We start from the raw sequence: 18,470 nt of genomic DNA on the forward strand, positions 1-18,470 counted from the left end.
CCCATTTGCCCTGGTAATGAGTTCCCAGTTTTTTGCTTGCAGAGCAATCTTTCCCCCTAAAGGAGCAATCAGTTGAGAAGTGCTTGGAAAGTTTTAAAGTTAAGTCATTGAGACAGCTTACCATAGGGGGGAGTCTTACTACTCCCTGATTTGGAAGTGGGAGCCCCCCACTTGTTAGTCCTGTGCGTAGCCTGGGACTGGAGCCTGGGTGTTCTGCTGGTTCTGTGTTTGAACTGAGAAGGCCTGGAAGAGGCGGGAAAGGACCAATTTTTTGAGGGCCAATGCCTACTAAATCTAGGAGGCTCCACTTGTAAGAAATCTTTAACAGTTTGCATAGATTTAGCTTTTTCCTCCATCTCTTTAAGAACTTCTTCTGTTTTGTCGCCAAACATGAGGTCCTGATTTAAGGGAGCATCCAGCAATTTAGTTTTAACATGATCTGGCAAAGATTGCTCCTTAAGCCAAGCATGCCTTTTAAGTATAGACCCAGTAACAGCAGCCCTGCAAGATCCCTCTAGTGAATCAAAACCACATTGTAAAGTATGTTTTCCAACCTGTTCAACAGAATGCATTAAATCCTGTAAATCCTTATTTTCAGCACAATCACGAATCAACATAATTTTCTGTTTAAGCAATCTAATAATATGCTGCTGATACTTTAACATATGAAATGGCAATTTAAGGCCCTGATGGCCAAGGTTGCAGAGGTGTATACCTTCTTAAACCATATATCCAGGGCCCTGGAATCTCTATCAGAGGGGGTAGGATTTTTGGCAATAGTAGCCTTAATGCCCTTTGGTCCCTGTGAAATGGTCTCAGGATCCGCAGTAGGATTTTTAAAAAGGAACTTTTGAGAATCAGCAACCCTGTAATATCTATCAGGTTTTCTGGGAGCAGGAGGTAAAGAGTCAGGGGCCAAACTAGATTCCGAAAAGGCATCATCAACAATGTCCAGCACAGGAGAGATAGCTAAGGGCCTGTGTTGGGGCAGGAGTAAGAAATTTCTAAGCCTCTTTTTAGAATCATAGTCCTGGCTATCCCAGTGAAAATGCTCCCCAAGAGTATGCAAGGTTTCACCAAAAGAAAAATCCTCTGGGAGAGAAGCAGAGGGAATAGAGTCCTCTGCATCAGAATCCTCATCGGTAGATAAGGGTAAATCCTGGTCATCAGAGGAGACAGAAATTTCAGAATTCTGGTCAGAAGTATCATAAGCAAATTCAGTCCTAGGTCCCTTAGAGGGGGAAGGTTGGCTTCCCCTGATTAAAGTAATAAGGTCTTCAGACATTCTTATCATTTGTTTTTTAGGCATAGAGGCCTGACCATGAGGTCTGTTTTTAGGCATAGAGGCCTGACCATGTGGTCTGGGCATCGGTTTCCTAGGCATGGATCGGATTTTAGGCCTAGAAGAAGAAGATGGCGTTGGTTTAATATGCAAGTCAGTAGGCCTGAATACACCCTCAGAAGCTGGTGCCTGCACAGCAGCTCCAGACCCATCCAAGGTAGAGACATCGGCAGGTTCCACAGCTGAAGCATCTCACGGCATACTGGACTCCAAATGGGACTCAGTACAGGCCTGTGAATCTGAAGTAGCGGGCATCAGGGGCTGCGAAAGTGACTCACTGAGTAGCGGCGAACTGGCGACTAGCTTAGGAGAAGCGTCATCGGCAGCTTTGGACCTAGGCGGCCTGTCTCTGTCTTTATCTTTGCGTTTTTTCAGAATGTCGGTAGTCGGGTGGCTTACTGAAGACACATCTGGATAACTGAACCGAGCACCAAAATATTTAGAAGCGAAAATGTACTGACGACGAATAGTTCGTGGTTTAAATAAGGCACAAAACCGACAGCGAGGTACGTCATGGTCAGGGCCTAGGCAAGGAATACTGTACGAATGAAAATCTTTATGAGGTATTTGCTTTCCACAAGAAATACAATTATTGACTTTTACTGACATCGGTTTAGAGACTGCCATGGTGGTGCAGCGGTAGCGTTGTTGCCTCACAGCAAGAGGTTCTCCCATTCGATTCTTGGCTGGAGTGCGGGGAGTGCCTTCTGTGTGGAGTCTGCATGTCCACCCCGTGGTTGGGTGGGCGTTCGAAAGACATGCGTTAATGGGCGTGCCTTCGTTGAAGGTTGAAGGTCGAGCTGGCACCTCGGCGTTCGTGAAAATCTACTGCCAATCATTAGTGGACCGGAGTTCCCCTGTGGCGACCCCTAACCAGGAAAAGCCGAAAGACAACAACAACTGACATCGGTTTAGAGCAAGAAAACGTTTTCCCAACGGGTACTTAGCTTTAGTTGAAGACTTAGGTTCTGAACCTTGAAAATGAAAATTTCAGGAGTTGGCCACCCGGCACTTGCAAACTGCTTCTGCTTCGGGCACCGCACATCAAGAAAGACAGAAAGACTGATGTAATGGCATCGGCTGCATGCTTTATACCCCTGACATCACAGAAGATGAGACAGCAACCGAAGCAGGACCCAAGACTTTGATAAATCAGGCCGACTGAGGGCTACTGCAAGCAGATAACCCAAATGTGATGACTGCAGCAATGAAACACGAAGAATATCATCCCTGTATTCTTCGCTTATAAGGCCAATTATTGAGTACAATGTCCCCTTTGGCATGTACCTCGCAAAACACATGCAGCAGCTGGAGAGAACACAGAGGTTCCTCACCAGAAGAATCCAGGGCATCAAGCAACTACCCTGCACAGATAGGCTAAAAGCCCTGTCCCTCTACTCAGTTTCATACAGACTCCTCAGAAGTGACCTCTGCCTGGCATACAAAACAATCTCAGACCCCGCCTTGATGGGACTGCTGCATATCCACAAGTCAAGCTCCACTTGAGTTACCTGCATGTGTGCCCTCAACTTGGTCTGTGACATCAATAGGACTTGTTGGTGGGACAGATTTGTGCCCCAGAGTCTCCCCCATCTGTGGAATAGACTCCATCTCCACGTCAAGCAGAGTACGTCATTATCCCTTTTAAAGCGCAACCTGGATACCTGGATGAGAAACAGAAAATGCACCTCTGGGATTCCACCTGTGTCCCTGCCGGACAGGGTCTTTGGGTGCTGCCTTGTCTAGACATGGGCTAAACTCTTGGTTAGGCTTATATGGGCCTCAGGGCCAATAGCCTAGTAACTTCCTATGATCCTATGAACATCAACACTAAGAGATATCTTCAGAAAGTCTCTATTTTTACTTTGCTCTTATGCCACCAATGAAAAAAAAGTTTCTGGTCTCAGTTGACTTATGCAGATATGTAAAGAATAGTTAATATCATGATTTGCACATACCTGTTCAAAACTCCATTGGAAATTAGGGCTTCTTTGGGGTAAAAGTATTTCAAGTACACATTTCGTATCACAGCATCTGTAAATAAAACAAAAATTATGTTTTGGTAAGCCACTTTTTAATTTAAAGGAGAACCACACCCACAGACTCAAAAAACATGTTGATTTCATCATGGTTTGGTGTTCCCTACATTTTAACACCACTCTGGGACTATTTACAGGTTTTTAGATATTTTTATACATAATTTCTGAGTCTGATCACATGAGGTCTAGCATCTTGAAGTAATCATGAGTGTTTAGTCTGCCTCTAGGTATCCCACAATGCAGTGCTTGTCTGTAAAAAAAAATGATATCACATACAAGAGGTTTGGGTGGTCACTCATTGGAAGTTCTAGCTTTGCTGGAGTTTTCTTTTTGTTTTTACTGATTGGTTTTTCAGTGACCTTCCACTCATTGTTTTAGTTTGTTGTTTGGGATATTTTTGTAGTGACCCTAATGATAATGGACATCAGCTGGGAATAACACCCCTGTATTTCTAATGCTTAGTCAAACGCTCTGCTTGTGCTGACAAGGTCATATGTATATCCACAGCTAGTGGGGTTTGGCTTTATTGGCCTGAAATTGTCCAGTAAAATGATGAAACAAGTCATGGGCATTCAGAATCTCCAATTAGCTGAAACACCTGATGTTCATAAGGCTCATTTGCATATATCCCATGTGCCTCTGATACAAGAGGTTTGGGAGGTCACTCATTGGAAGTTCTAGTTTTGCTGGTGTTTTCTTTTTGTTTTTACAGATTAGTTTTTCAGGGACCATCTCACTCATTGTTTTAGTTTTTCCTAGTCATAAGAATAAATTTACACAATTTAAAATTGGAAGAAAAATCCTCAAAAGGGCACTTATTTTCCTAAAGATTCGAACAAGCTGACTGCCAAAACATTGAAGATGCATCTGCTTTTATATCAGCATGCCCTTAAGCTTCCTCAAACATGTGTTGCACGTGGAATGGTCTAAGAGCATTTGCATAATGGCTGTATGTCCAGTCCTTGGCAGAGTGCATCCCATATAACTATATGCTACTGCAACAGTGATTTAATGATAAAAGTTTCAAACAAAAGCAGAAAACCACAGACTTAACACTAAGAATATGTGCCCTTTGGAAAGTGTTCTAATGCTCTGAATTCTCTGTTGCTCTTGGAAATGCCTCTGTACATGTCTTCTTGAATACCATTTTGAACACTAAACACTGCACAGTATTTTTAATTGGCATAGTCTCTCTCTCTAGGTTATATTCATTTTGCTTAAAAGAAACCAAACACATTTAATTACCTTTCTACCATCAATATACACATACAAACCAAAATATCTCAGCTGCTCACCCTTTTATAGATAGTCTACTACTTAATTCACTTAATTCATGCCTGACCTGGAGGCTGTAGCAAGAAAGTAGGATTACGTAATCAGAATATGTACAGCCAATCAGCTGCCACAGGAAGAGAGAGAGAGAGGGAGGAGAGTCTTAGAAAGCTGTCCAGTACTGGGTTACCTTGGCAGATAACCCAAAATGCCACTGCGGCAATGGGAATGATGAAACATCATTCTTTGCAATACAGATAATACCTTGTTTAAGGCTTTCTTAAAATATACTCTGGAAAGGGCTGAGATCCCATTTCTACCAGCAGAGCTTTTGCACAAATACGTACAACAGAATGTTCACATCCATACATTATGGCAAAAATAGCATTTTTTTCTGTAGGGGTTATCTTTTCCAGCATTTCTGAAAAACTCTTGATTCTTGCACATCTAGCTTATATTCTTGCAGACCAGTGCACCAGTCCCATTCCAGATGGCACTTACTTTTGATGTGACTGATTTACTCATATCAAAACAGTTACTAATTATTTAGAATTGTCGACCTATTTGTTGTGTACCCTGTACCATGTCACAGAATGTTCAAACAGCTTTTTTAGTGGCAAAGTCACTACCAAAAGTTTCAGAAGAAATATAAAGATACAACAAATCCATCTCAGTGGAATGCAGAGATGGAGCCCTGACTCTGAACCATACAACTCAAGTTCATTTTAGGTCTCAGACAATAGAGGAGCTAGGCAGGGAGGATGAGAAGTGAAAGGATTTTGGCTCTATCATCATGGCAGACATCTGTTCTGCTTCCAGCCAGGAGTGCTCTGGTAGAGACCAGTGAACATTCTATAGTTGTAAAAGCTGGCTTCCATATGGCAGAGGGGGGAGCTTGAGTGTGTCAGTCATTCTTTGCAATGATGCACTGATGCCACATGCAGACACAACCCCAGTAAGGTGCTCCCTTCCTTGTCATACAAGGACTCTCCACACATTTTCCCAAATACGATGCCTGCCTCTTGACTCTCACTGTTCTTAAAGGGTGTGCAATCTCATCACATGAAAGCCATTAAGACCATTACTTCTCTGAAGTGGAAGGACTCAACACTGCGTAGGGTTACAGTAGGGATGTGCCATACTCCCACCCTCTCAGTGGGGTAGGAGAATGGAATATTACAGCTAATGGGGAATATGTTGGATGCCTGCAGGCCAGTGGGTATACAAGATAAAAAGGAAAGCATTGCACCAGTCCAAGAAATTTTAAGACAGCTTGTCTGCCCTCAAGTTGAGGCATTTAAATTATGATACTGTAACATAAAAGAAAACAAGTTGTAACAAGATTTTCACAAAAAAACTGTCCTTGGGACTAGTTCACCTACCTTTAAATAAAAAGCATGTTCTCTAGTACCCAGTGTCAAGCCTTCTAATATTAAAGCTTGGCACAGGTGTCAAAGTCTGTAACTCTTATTTTATAATTACTCTTATTCATCTTGACTATGTTCTGTATAAATCTTTTCAATAACTCAATTTCACATCCTACCTTTCCTCAGTCAGGCCAACAACAATTTTATCAATGATTATATTAACACCAGCATCCATTTGATTATTTGTGTAACAGCTTTCTAGAACACTTCAAGTGCTGATGAAATACCAAAAAAATAACTCTTCAAAACCTGTCTTCCCAAAAGTAAATTAAAATTGCACAGCTTGGGACTTTCTCTCATAAAGCTTGATTTATGAAAATCCCAAAATTTCATCAGGCAGAGAAAATAGTTTCTGGCATTGCAGACAGTATTTTTCAAATTTACAAAGTAGATAATGCTCTTTTCACAGACTAATTCAACCCTTGAGGACATGTACGTAAGCAAAATTTGTCTTGATTCAATACACCAATGAAGAAGTGAAGAATATAAATGAATTAACCACTCATAAGACACAGATATACCCTACTTTGTTGTATAAGCCATCTGCTATGTGTGAGCTGTGCCACTGGCATGGATCATGGCTGATGGTCCTGCACCAGCCCACCCACCTGGTGAAAAAAAAAATAGTAAATAAAACCATGCCACTGACTCCTGTAGGTTCTGTTTGTTTCTTAATCACTCCATGTAATTTCGATCTTTCTCAAATGTAGCACACAATGCTACTAAAACATTCCTTGGAACACAAATTACAGGCTGCACTGTACAGATCTCAGTGAATATGAAAAACTCCTGGTAAACAGGCCATGTCAGTCAATAAATCTCCCAACTTTTTTAAATAAATGGGGAAATTGTTTCTGAATCTAAACTGACAGCAGAAGCTCTTGCAAATTACTCTGGTGCACACTTCAGTACAGTTCTAAAAATGGTAACTTTGCTTGCTGGCAACACAGCACAAACTAATATTTGGCTTAACCATGTGATTTCATTTCTTTAAAGTCCGAGTTACCAAAACAAATTGATGGCTGAGGGAAATCCACAGCTATGTGATGATCCTTCTGGCTTGCAACATTGTTCCTGGCAATTCATTAGCACCTCACTCACATTTGCCAGTTTTCCTGCCCTCTCGAACATTTTTAGACATTACTACCATCCCAAAGAAGGGGTGCAATTCCCAAACATTTTTTTAGGCTGACTATGCTACTTTTCAAATTTCAAAATTTGGAAATAAGCATAACCACCCAGCTTTATGTGCAGATGAGGTCTTTGGATTGCTGTCTAGCCACCAATGTGATTACAGAAAAGGCTCATAATACAAACCCAGCACTATTCTTCCTTACAGATAGTCTGTACTGACCAAAGACCACAAGAAAGTTGACCAAGACTGTACATATTGACCTTTTTATCTTTATTTGCCCTTCCACAGATCTGAAAACTACTTGCATACTTTCAGAAATTAGTGTTCATTTATTTATTGCACCTATTATCAGCTTGCCTCCATGGAAAAGTAAGAGAAAAAGATGAATGGCATCCTCTGCTGTAGCCTGAAAGAAAAGCTCAAATATTTATTCTTAAAGGAAAAAAAATTATTATAACTGGTGTTCTCATATTTATGTGTTTCCACTTACAAATGTATTAGACTAAGCCAAGGGTCTTAATCTAGACATTCACATATGCAGAAGTAAGAGGAAACATATCAGCTTTACATATACTATGATCTGTGCATTTTCACACACCTCAACAAATCAGAGATTACATCCTATTAACTTAAACATGTTTTTGGCTAGCTTTTCTTCTCTTTTTTTGCACTGTAATGCCTTCATTTCATAACACAAAAAAGAGGGAGGCAAACACATCTGTTTACTTTAATAACTATTGCGTACAAGAACAACTAACAATTTACTATAACACGTCATTTATACTATGCAAAGTTTCATACGAATCCTGTTAAGAAAAAAAGTGTTTTATTACAGTTACCTTTTTCCTTCCTCCTCCCCTCCCCTCAGAGTCCCTCCAAATATTAAGGGCATGAAGTGAGGTGAATGCCTTTCAGTTCCAGACAGGTTTAACAAAGTCAACAAAAGTCTACTCTTTCCACCAATTCTTACCCAGACATGTTTCACATATATGACTGATGCTTTGAAGTCTCATTTATTCACTAAAATCCGTGTTGCAGTCTTCTTCCTGTTAATCTCCATCTCCCAACTTCAGACTCTGGTTCAAATATACAGTGCTCCAAATTCTTCTGGTCACCTCCTGTGCTTTTCTCCGTCTCCCAAGCATTTTTCTTGGGAGCAGTGAAAAAGGTTTCACTGACAAAGTCTCCCTTGTGCTTTATTATCAATAAAATGAGAAGCACAGTCTTCTTCTGCTTGATGGCTCATTTTTTGTTGGACAAACATTTGAATTGCCTCCTTAGCCTGTTCTGTATCAAAGAATGACTCTGATCCTCCAGCAAAAATATTCTGAAGACAGTTGAATACATCAGCTTGACTCTCACATCTGCCTCTCAACATTCCCTGATTACTGGAATAATTTATTTTTCTCTTCTGCCTGGTGTACAGAGAATAATCATTTTCCATAAACATTCTACTGGCTCCAACGTTTAATACTTTGTCCTTTTAACCACAGTTTTGTCAGGATTGACTATTTCTGCTGGTGGGTTTGCATCTTTACTAATAAAGGTCTTGGCTGCTTTCTCATGGCCATATTTGGAGCATACACACAGTGTTCCCTTTCAGTCAACAGTTCATGCTGTGGAATACCAGTCCAGTTGTTGAATTGTGCCTTCATAAAATTAATATAGTCTGCTCCTTCTAGTGTCTCTGGTACAGCAGAATTTCCCCAAGTGCTCTATCCTCTAATTCTACCATTTTTGAAACATCTCTTCTTGAAGCAGTCTCACAGTCAGCCAGCCTTCTCTTCATTTCATCCTCTCATTTTTAGAGTTTTATCAGTTCCTCTGAATATCTCTGTAAAGCTTCTTCAATTTTTCCTGCCTTTTGTTATTTAAGTTGGTATACTCCTTCAGAATTCCACTCATTTTAATCAGCTTTGAGCACATTTGACTTATTTTTTTTTCCTCTAGATTACCAGAAGCCATGTTTTGCACCAAGGCTGGAGCTTGAATTGTTTTTTACTGAACAGCTGCAAACCTTTTCCAGTCAGTCTTTTCTCATCCCTTTTTCTAGTTGATTTTCCTTCAAGCTCTCTTAGATTATTCTTTGCAGGCAGTGTACTTACTAGCCAGTAACTAAATTTTATTTAAATTGACAAGATCTTTGATTGCAGTTTATCAGTTTCTGTTTTCACACTGAGAGAGTTGAAGTCAAGCTGTTGATCAGTGTGCAGTCATCTTGGAAGTATATATACTGACCTTTTTAAGAATTAAGACCATGTGAACCACACATTACTCATGGGGGCCTTTCCTTGACAGACTCAATCATATTTCCCATAATGCAGGCTCTTCAGAATACCCAATGAAATGTGTCAATCATCATCACTCCAGTCTGTGAAGCTAGATGTCCCAAATGGTTGTGTTATTGGACATCTGTTATTTCCATTATACATTAACTCAATAACATTCTCTAGGGCCTAAACATATACTTCTTCACACCAATGATGTGGTCATCTGGGAGTCATGCAATTCCTTATCAGCAATCTGTAACAATCTTAATACTACCTTAGCTAGACTTTTTTTAGGCTTTTCACTATGTGGAAGTTAGGGTCAACATGAATAAGGTAAAAACTTAGATATCTGAAACTGACAAGCAATTAAGAATGCATAGAGAGGAATGGATACTATCTGGTCCTGACAGACAGCATTTGGAAAGTGTTCTCACCTATAAAATATCTCAGAGTCTCACATGACACAGAACTTTCTTAACTTGTAGCCATAAATTGTTAATAAAGGTGTCAGCACTACCTGTTGTACAGTCTGCAACCCCTTAACCAAAAGGCCAGGTACAGAACTAATAAGAGGTTTACACCCTAGCCTGTGGTATATGCTGCCAATTGATGGTCTAAATCTACAGCTAATATGCAAAGGATGCATACTACAGTCTAAAAATCTGTCAAAAAAATCACTGTTTCTCTACCAAGGAAGAAAGACTGCTTTTCAACAATCTAAGAATCTCTATCTTACTCCTCAGCATCTCGATCAAAAATTGATAAATCTGGAACACTGCAAGCAGTTACACTATATGATCATGGTCATATCTTCTGAGCCACCACTGACCTTTTCTCCTGCTGCCACTCATTTTTTCCTATCCTACAAAGGAAAGGATTCCTCCATCACAGGCCCCATCGTTCATAAACAACCCACTGTATCAACTTTTAATATCCATCTAAGGCTATTTCTTCAGGAAATAGGTGGGAAGTACCTGCAGAGATGGCATTACTCAAGTCAATCATCAACATACTACTTCTGTATTTTGCAGGTTTACATTCAGTGTAGGTCATAACAGAGACTAACATGCTTAGTTTTGATGTCATTCAAACTAAGTCAGCCTCACACTGTTTGAGGTTGACAAATTTGGTTGTATTTCTTGTACTGGTATTGTACCATTTATGTTACTATTCTAACAAGGTCAATACCAGAAAAGGTTCTCATAGTCCAGTACACCTACCTACAGAAATATAAATAAATGCAAATCATCAGACTGATCATTTTGTTATATGTACTTTTAAAATTATCCATACTTTAACTCTCCATTCACTCTGAGAATTATTTTTCATCATGTCAGGCTTTGGATAAGACAAATGACCAAATAAGACTATATGGAATAAAGTGTTTTTAATTCTTAGAGTCAATCATATGCACTTTCTGAATTTCTGACCCATTAATGCTACATAACATGCAGAATACAAAAGCAATTTATACTACCACTTCAGGCTGCCCTCTTTCTGGGCCTTGCTTTTAATGTCTGAATAGACATTACACTACATGCTGGCCCAGTGTCCGAACAAAGCTTCACATTTCAATTAATAATTCAGAGCTTTTCCTCATAATTTATTAACTTATTTTCTTGTCAAATTCTTTTTGTATTTTTAACTTGCATTCAACTCACACTGTGCGTATTCTCAAAAAATGATACCCATAACTAACATTTTCATGACTCTGCTTCTATACATGCAAACCTTTTGAACAAATTAAGTTTATTTCCTTTGTACATTTTAGCAAAATGATTCCCTGTGTCACAGCTTCAGTAGACTTATCAGCAGAACATTTCCTTTCATCATGCTTATAGCCAAACCTATTTTCATGACACTTTCTCTGCTCCAGTTTTGCCCCCCCCCCCACCACCACCACAAAGCTTGTCTGATGGCTCCTTCACCTTTGCCCATTTATTCCACAAGAATAGGAGCCAGGTATTTCTGAGCTAGATGAGAGCATTATAGCCCATTTATTCTCGCCCAGGAACAACCATCAGTTAATTTAAAGTCAGGTGGTAGGGAGTGAGACAGCCTACCCTTTTGCCACTAGGTGCACCCCTATCCCCTCTGTAACTTCTCTGAGCCCTATCAAGTGCTACAATCTGAGACAAAAGTTTACCTCCACATACTAATTTCCCCTTATCTACACAGTGCAATTGCTCATAGGTCCACTGGGTGACCACCTAGTGCATCTCCTAGACGTCTTTCCTGTGAAGAGCCAGATCAGCTTCCTTCTCCCAAGATGGGTGAACTGGAAGTGGTCGCTCACTTCCATCTTTCCTGGTCATCCTCTTCTGGCACCCTAGCCTCTAGTGAATCTTGTTGCCTTCAGCATATTCAAAGCTTTATGCCTCTACATCACGGATCTGGCTTCTCTGTGCCATACTGAACTTGATTTCACATTCTTGCCTCGGATTCATGACTCATTTTTACTTATTTTCAGCTTGTTTATCTTACAAGCCACTCTATACACATCTAACTCTTCAAAAACTCTACTGTGTAACAAATTAATTTCAGATGCTTAAGCTACCATTAAATTTGATTCCCTCAGTAGTAATACTTACTATTAAAGAGGATTATCTCAGTAATATCTACCAGAGAAAGAGTACAGAATGCAGAAGTATTTGAAAATAAACTATCTTCTTTCGTTTGAAAAATGGCTAAACGGCATCTGCTTGTTAACCTCTCTCTTCACGGTAACTTATCTAGGGAAATTGTAACTACAGAAATTAAATGTGTTCCTGGATGCTATCTCAGAGAAAACTGAAAATGTACAGTGTGCTACATTTTTGAATATCACAGGAAAGGAAGCTGATACTATGAGTTTTGAGAGAGAAAAAAAGAACAAAGAAAGAACATTTTAATAATGATACAGAATTTTCAAAGTTGCTGTAAGTCAAGGTTCATGAAGGTACAAGGTTCCCACACAGCCTGTTGATGTTCTTGCTACTACATTAAAGAACTGAGCCAAAGACCATAAATTTGGTAAGCTGCATGACTCACTAATGAAGATATACCTGAAATTACTACAAAAGGTTGCCTTTGTCAATCCAAGCATTGCTTTAGCTTGTGTGTGGATTTCTGTGTTGCTAAGTTAATTAAGTAGGAGTGTTTTTACTAATGCCATTCACTTCCCCTCCACACTCTTGGACTAATCTCTTGACTGGCATGAGTGCTGTGTCTTCAGAAGTTTTTTTAAGTGCAGAACAGCAACAGGAATAAGTAGTACAGAATAACAGGATCACAGATGTTTCGATTGGCTTGTTCTGTGCAAAATGGAGCACATTCGTGTCTTTAAATTTATAACAGAGACGTATTCTTATTTTACCTGGAAAGGTGGAAACTGGACTATTTGCAAGCAAGTAAAAAAGTGTGTTTTTGGCAGGCTTTAGGGTGGACTTGCTTGTAATGTGAAAATAAATTAATTGTATTCGAGTCTTAAGGACAACAACAGTATGTTTTCTTCCACTATACATTTTTTGCCAGTAACACTCCACTAAATTAATAAAGCAAAAGCTGCTTTGCATTGCAGTGCTGGCAGTGGAAGTAACATCCAACTTAAAATAAGGTCACCAAAGAATTTATACAAGTGATTTTTTTTTTTCGTGGGGGGGTTGTTACTATAACAGCAAAATGCAAAGAAACTGTGCTCAGTAACTCATACTTTGGTACATTCTGAATTTGCAGTAATCATTTTAAATTCCAAGACCTGTAAAGGTGGTTCCTGGAACACCAAGCTGAAATGTTCCTAAACTGACTTTACCAAGAGTACTCTTACTGAAGTATAGACATTTTTGCTTCTCATATTATATATCTAGACACACACACACACACGTGTGTGTTTGTGTGTGCATGCATGTGTGCACATATAAATACATTTATATATATATATATATATATATATATATATATATATATATATATATATATACACACACACACACACACACACACACACACACACACACACACACACACACACACACACACGGGATATAAAAAGTGTACACACCCCTATTAAAATGCCAGGTGTTTGTGATATAAAAAAATAAGACCACAATAAATCATTTCAAACCTTTTCCCATCTTTAATATAACCTATAACCTGTACAATTCAACTGAAAAACAAACAAATATGTTAAGGGAAAAATATAAAAAATAAAAAATGTACAATACACTGGTTGCATAAGTGTGCGCACCCTTAAACTAATACTTTATTGTATGTGCACGCCCTTAATGTAATACTTTGATGAAGCACCTTTTGATTCTTCAGGATGAGAGGTAACGGGGGTAAGCATAAACAAGACCGGGAGGCCAAGCATGAACTAGTACATCTCTTGAGGCTTCCCCTTGAGGGGGGTTCAGAGCAAAGAACTCACTGCATTTCACATTGAAAGGAGATGCAAAGAGATTGCAACAAGGCTGACCCCACTTGAGGAAGATCTGTTTCACTACTGAAGGATTCAGAGACCACTCGTACAGCATCAGAATAGTTATGCTGAGTCTGTCCGCTAGAATGCTGGACCGTCCCGGAGTGTGCATTGCCACTATAAAGCGGCCGGTGGACTTTGCCCATTCCCACTCTGTCATGGCTTTGCGACAAAGGGGGTAAGGTCTGGTTCCACCCTGCTTGTTTACACACCAGACTACGGACATGTTGTCTGACTGGATAGCAATTGTCCCCAGAGGAAGATGGGCATGAATGGCTTGCAACACTAGAAGAACCGCCCTCATCTCCAGGACACTGATGTGCAGGTTGGTCTCGGAGTGGGACCACATGCCTTGGACTGTTCTCCCCGAGCAATGCCCCCCCACCCTAGCTGGCAAGGATCCATGGTCACTGTGGCGGTGGGAAAGGCTGAGAGAAATGGACATCCCTTGAGAAGATCCGGGGAGAGGATCCACCAAAGGAGAGATTCCCTGCATGCCTGAAATATATGAATCGGATGGGACAGAGGAAAATCCAGAAGAGACCACTGGATCGCTAGAGTCCATTGAAGGACTCACATGTGAAGCCGTGCCAGGGGTAAAAGATTGATTGTGGCTGCCATAGAACCAAGAGCCCGCAGCACTGCTTCTGCCAATGGAAGGGAAGTCTGAAGAATGTAAGATACATGAAGTCTTAGATAGTTTATCTCTACCCTGGACAGGGTGCACAAACATTTGAACTGTATCCAGCCAGGCTCAGATGAAGTCTAGACTCTGTACTTGAGTCGGAGATGATTTGCTGAGGTTGATGGTAATACCCAGACTGTGTGCTAACACAAGGAAGTAGTCCCTGGCTCTGCAAAGTAGGCACTTGGTAGGGGCAGCAAGGAGGCAATTGTCTAGGTAGGGACAGACCTGAATCCCCTGAAGCCTAAGGTGAGCCGCTACCACTGTCATTACTTTGGTAAATACTGTGGGGGCTGTGGTGAGACCAAAGGGTAGGGCTCTGAACTGATAGTGACTGGCCCCAAGCCAGAAGCGGAGAAACCTGCAAGAGCGCTTGTTCATTTGGATGTGATAATACACATTCTTGAGGTCTATCGAGCTCATCCAAAACTCTGCCTGCAAATAGGGCAGAATAGACTGTAGGGTGACCATCTATAATTTTTCCTTTGGTACAAACAGGTTCAAGGTGGAAAGATCCAGAATTGGTCTTAGGTCCCTCGGTTTCTTTGGCACCAAAAAAAACCTGGAATAGAAGCCTGATTCGGATTGGTCTGGGGGGAACGGGTTGGATGACTCACTTTCTTAGCAGCTGTTGTATTTCTAGTGCTGCTACCCCCCTTTGTGGGGGTGGAACATCTGGGAAGTGTTTTGGTGGGGGAGATGTATCCATAAATGGGATGGTATAGCCTCTGGATATGATTTGTAACATCCAATGGTCTGTTAAGGATTACTATTCCATTAGATGCAAGACAAAACATCCCCCGACTGCCCCCAGAGATGAGCAGTCGGGCAGCCCCTCAGGGCTGCTGTGCTGGTCTGTCTGAGAATGGTTCTCAAGACCTGATGGTCCTTGGAACCCCCTCTGCCTCTGGGTCGGTGTCTATCACATCCCTCTCTGCCTCTGGGGGAAGATGAGACCTCAGTGTCCTGGGAGAACTGAGATTTCCAGAACCACATCTTCTTTGCCCCTCGCTGGTTCCACGAAAAGAGCCTTTGAGGGGTGAAGTGAATTCTGATGGCAGACAGTGTCTTCCTGTCCTTCTCACTCTGGACCAGGGTCTCGCAAACAGACTTCCCGAACAGGGAAGAACCATCGTAGGAGGCATTGGCAAAGGATGCCCTGAAGGGTTCAGAGAACTGGCATAGTGAAGCCAGGCATGCCGCCTCATACCAACGCCGGACCCTGCAGGCCTATTGGCTCCTTCCGTAGCATGGGAAAAGAGAAGCATGGATGTATTTGGAACAGCTTTTAGAGTGGCCATGCGCGCACAGAACACTTTCTTGCCCTCCGCTGACATGGGCTCTAGGGGTGATTCAGTGACTTCCTTGACCAGGTCACACTGTAATCGGACGACATGCGTCATATAGTTCAGCGCCCTTATGGAAAAGGTTGCTAAAGCATAAACCTGCTTCCCTAAATGATCCATAGTCCTTGACTCCCTGTCAGGACGATGGACGGTGGAGGTCTCCTACGTGAGCTCCTTCTGGATGGCGGCTGCCACAACCATAGCATCTACTGGGGACCCCTTACACCAGTTAGGCTTATTCAGTGGGGGGGTGAGTACTTTATCTGGTCTTTTTGGAATAGGTTCCATGGTGTCCGGTTCCTTCCATGCCCTGGTGGTGATCAGGTCCAAAAGTGGATCTTCAGGGGGGATACCCAGGAGGTAGAATGGTCTTGTGCCGAATGCCTCCAGGAACACTGACTCCTCTGGGATTGGCTTTTGGACGGACCACCCACCTCCTTGGTGCAGGAGATCCATGATGTCTCCAAAAGATACATCCTCGGGGGGTGATTTGGGGGAAACTTCCCCTTCCTCCAAGTCAGTGTCATCCATGAGGGACTCTGGTGAGGAGTCCAGGTGCTTCCTTTTGCAAGTTCGCTAGCGAGGCACCTCCTCAGTCTGACTCTCTGTGGAGGACTCGCACACTTTCTGCTGTTCCCGAGTGGGAACCTCCTGAGGCACAGCAAGCATGGGCTGTCCCTGAGTTGACACAAGAGTTGGAGCCGTACCTAGAACAGAGGGAGTCGGGGAGGAATCTGAGGAGGAAATGGTCAGGGGTCTCGACACACTCGAGAGGACCTTCTCCACCACATCGAATGCTTAGGAGAGTGGACATCTGGGAAAACAAGCAAGGGAGACGCTCTCCTCGGATCCGGCGGGAGAGTCGAAGCCAACCCTACACGAGCTGAGATGCCAAGGGGGAGACTACGGTCAGAAACCCAGAGCCGACGGAACCCTCTCAGATCCGACACAGAGGCTACGGCTCCGAGACCTCAGATCCGAACTGGTCGGATCTGACACACTAAAGGCAACAGCCAGCATCGAGGTACAAAGAATGGTCAGTGCCAACCCCCCCGACCCAGAGACCTCTCAGATCCAAGGACGCCAAAACCGAGAGTCAGACTGGAGAAGGAGTTATGGGGGAGAAAAAGAGTTGCAACCTCCTTGCTCCAGAGGGAGAGGGGGCTGGCAAGACTCCCAACTGGATCTGGGAGCATATGAATTTGCACTTCATTCTGTCCATCTCTGCCTCGCTCAAACTATGAGTAGAGCGTGGTGACCCCAACCTGGAGTGCCGGTGAGGAGAGGCTCTGGAATGTGGTCTGGACACCTCCAGGGAAAATCTGGGTGAGCAGAGCCAGGGGGGGGGACCAGGCCTAGAAGAAGTAATAGCCTTGGGTGGAGGACCAGATGGAACAGAGCGGTCCGGGGATCGCTTCCTGGGTCTGTCCTGTTTAGATGTGTCCTTAGCTTTGTCCCCATCTGCAGCCCCCAAGGCGGGAGGTTGAGTCCCAGAGGTCTGGGAAGGGGAAGAATTAAAAGCGCCACTGCCATGGCCAGGCTACAGGTAACAGGGATGGCTGTCCCCAAGGAGGAAAGAAGGCCTTTCAAGATCAGTTTACCCCTTCTATCCTTAAGGGCCCTATGGTTAAAGCCCACGCAGATGGAGCAGGCCATGAGAAGATGGGCTGCACCTAAACACACTACCTTCACACATTGGACCCAACCTAGTCTGGTTTCATCAAAGGCAAGACATGCTTACTAATCCTTGAGGACTTTTGCAAGAGGGTCACCAAATCAATGGATGAGGGTAAAATGGCACATATTGTATACTCTCACCTGGCAAAGGCATCTGAGACAATACCTCACTCAAGTATTGTAAACAAACTTATGGAATTGGGCATAAACCCCTATATAGCATAGTGATTAGGCAACTGACTCAAAGACATGTCCCAGAAAATTAGGATTGGTGAGACCACCTCCACAAAGGGAATGGACACCAGCAGAGTCCATCAGGGCTCCGTGCTGGGTGCACTCCTCTTTGGCATCTACTTCTCAGAAATCAAGGACAATCCACAAGGGGGGATCCACCTTGGATCCCAGGAACTACCGCCCCATCAGTCTGACAAGCCTGATCTGCAAGGTCATGGAACGTATTATCATGGAACTTATAAACAAAGACATTGGCAACCTTAAAACACTGCAGCCCACCCAGTTTGGGTTTGTGAAGGGCCGATCTTGTGTCCTGAACCAGACTGACTTCTTCGAATCAGTCTCCACAGCCGTGGACAAGGGTAAGGCAGTCCGCACAGCCTATCTGGACCTCGCCAAGGCCTTTGACACCATCCCACACTCTGGAATCATAGATAAACTTACTAAGCTGGGCATTAATCCCTATGTCACTCGATGAGTTGCCAACTGGCTTACTGACATAACCCACACTGTAAAAGTAGCAGACTCCAAATCCAGCTCCAGACAAGTGGAGTACCTCAGGGTTCAGTCCTGTGACCTCTCTTGTT

At 42.5% G+C, this 18,470-nt stretch overlaps 1 protein-coding gene across 1 annotated transcript in view; it reads right to left on the reverse strand.

Annotated features, from left to right (window-relative positions):
• IFT52 (intraflagellar transport 52) overlaps nucleotides 1-18,470 on the reverse strand; it is a 906,963-nt gene that overhangs the window by 621,149 nt on the left and 267,344 nt on the right. Inside the window, exon 5 of the mRNA XM_044090140.1 lies at nucleotides 3,301-3,376. Coding sequence (XP_043946075.1) covers nucleotides 3,301-3,376 — 76 coding nt within the window. The remainder of the gene's footprint in view (nucleotides 1-3,300; nucleotides 3,377-18,470) is intronic.

Source organism: Protopterus annectens, chromosome 12.part0 (genome assembly GCF_019279795.1).
Source record: "Protopterus annectens isolate FY-2018-M chromosome 12.part0, PAN1.0, whole genome shotgun sequence".
Lineage (NCBI taxonomy): Eukaryota > Metazoa > Chordata > Ceratodontiformes > Protopteridae > Protopterus > Protopterus annectens.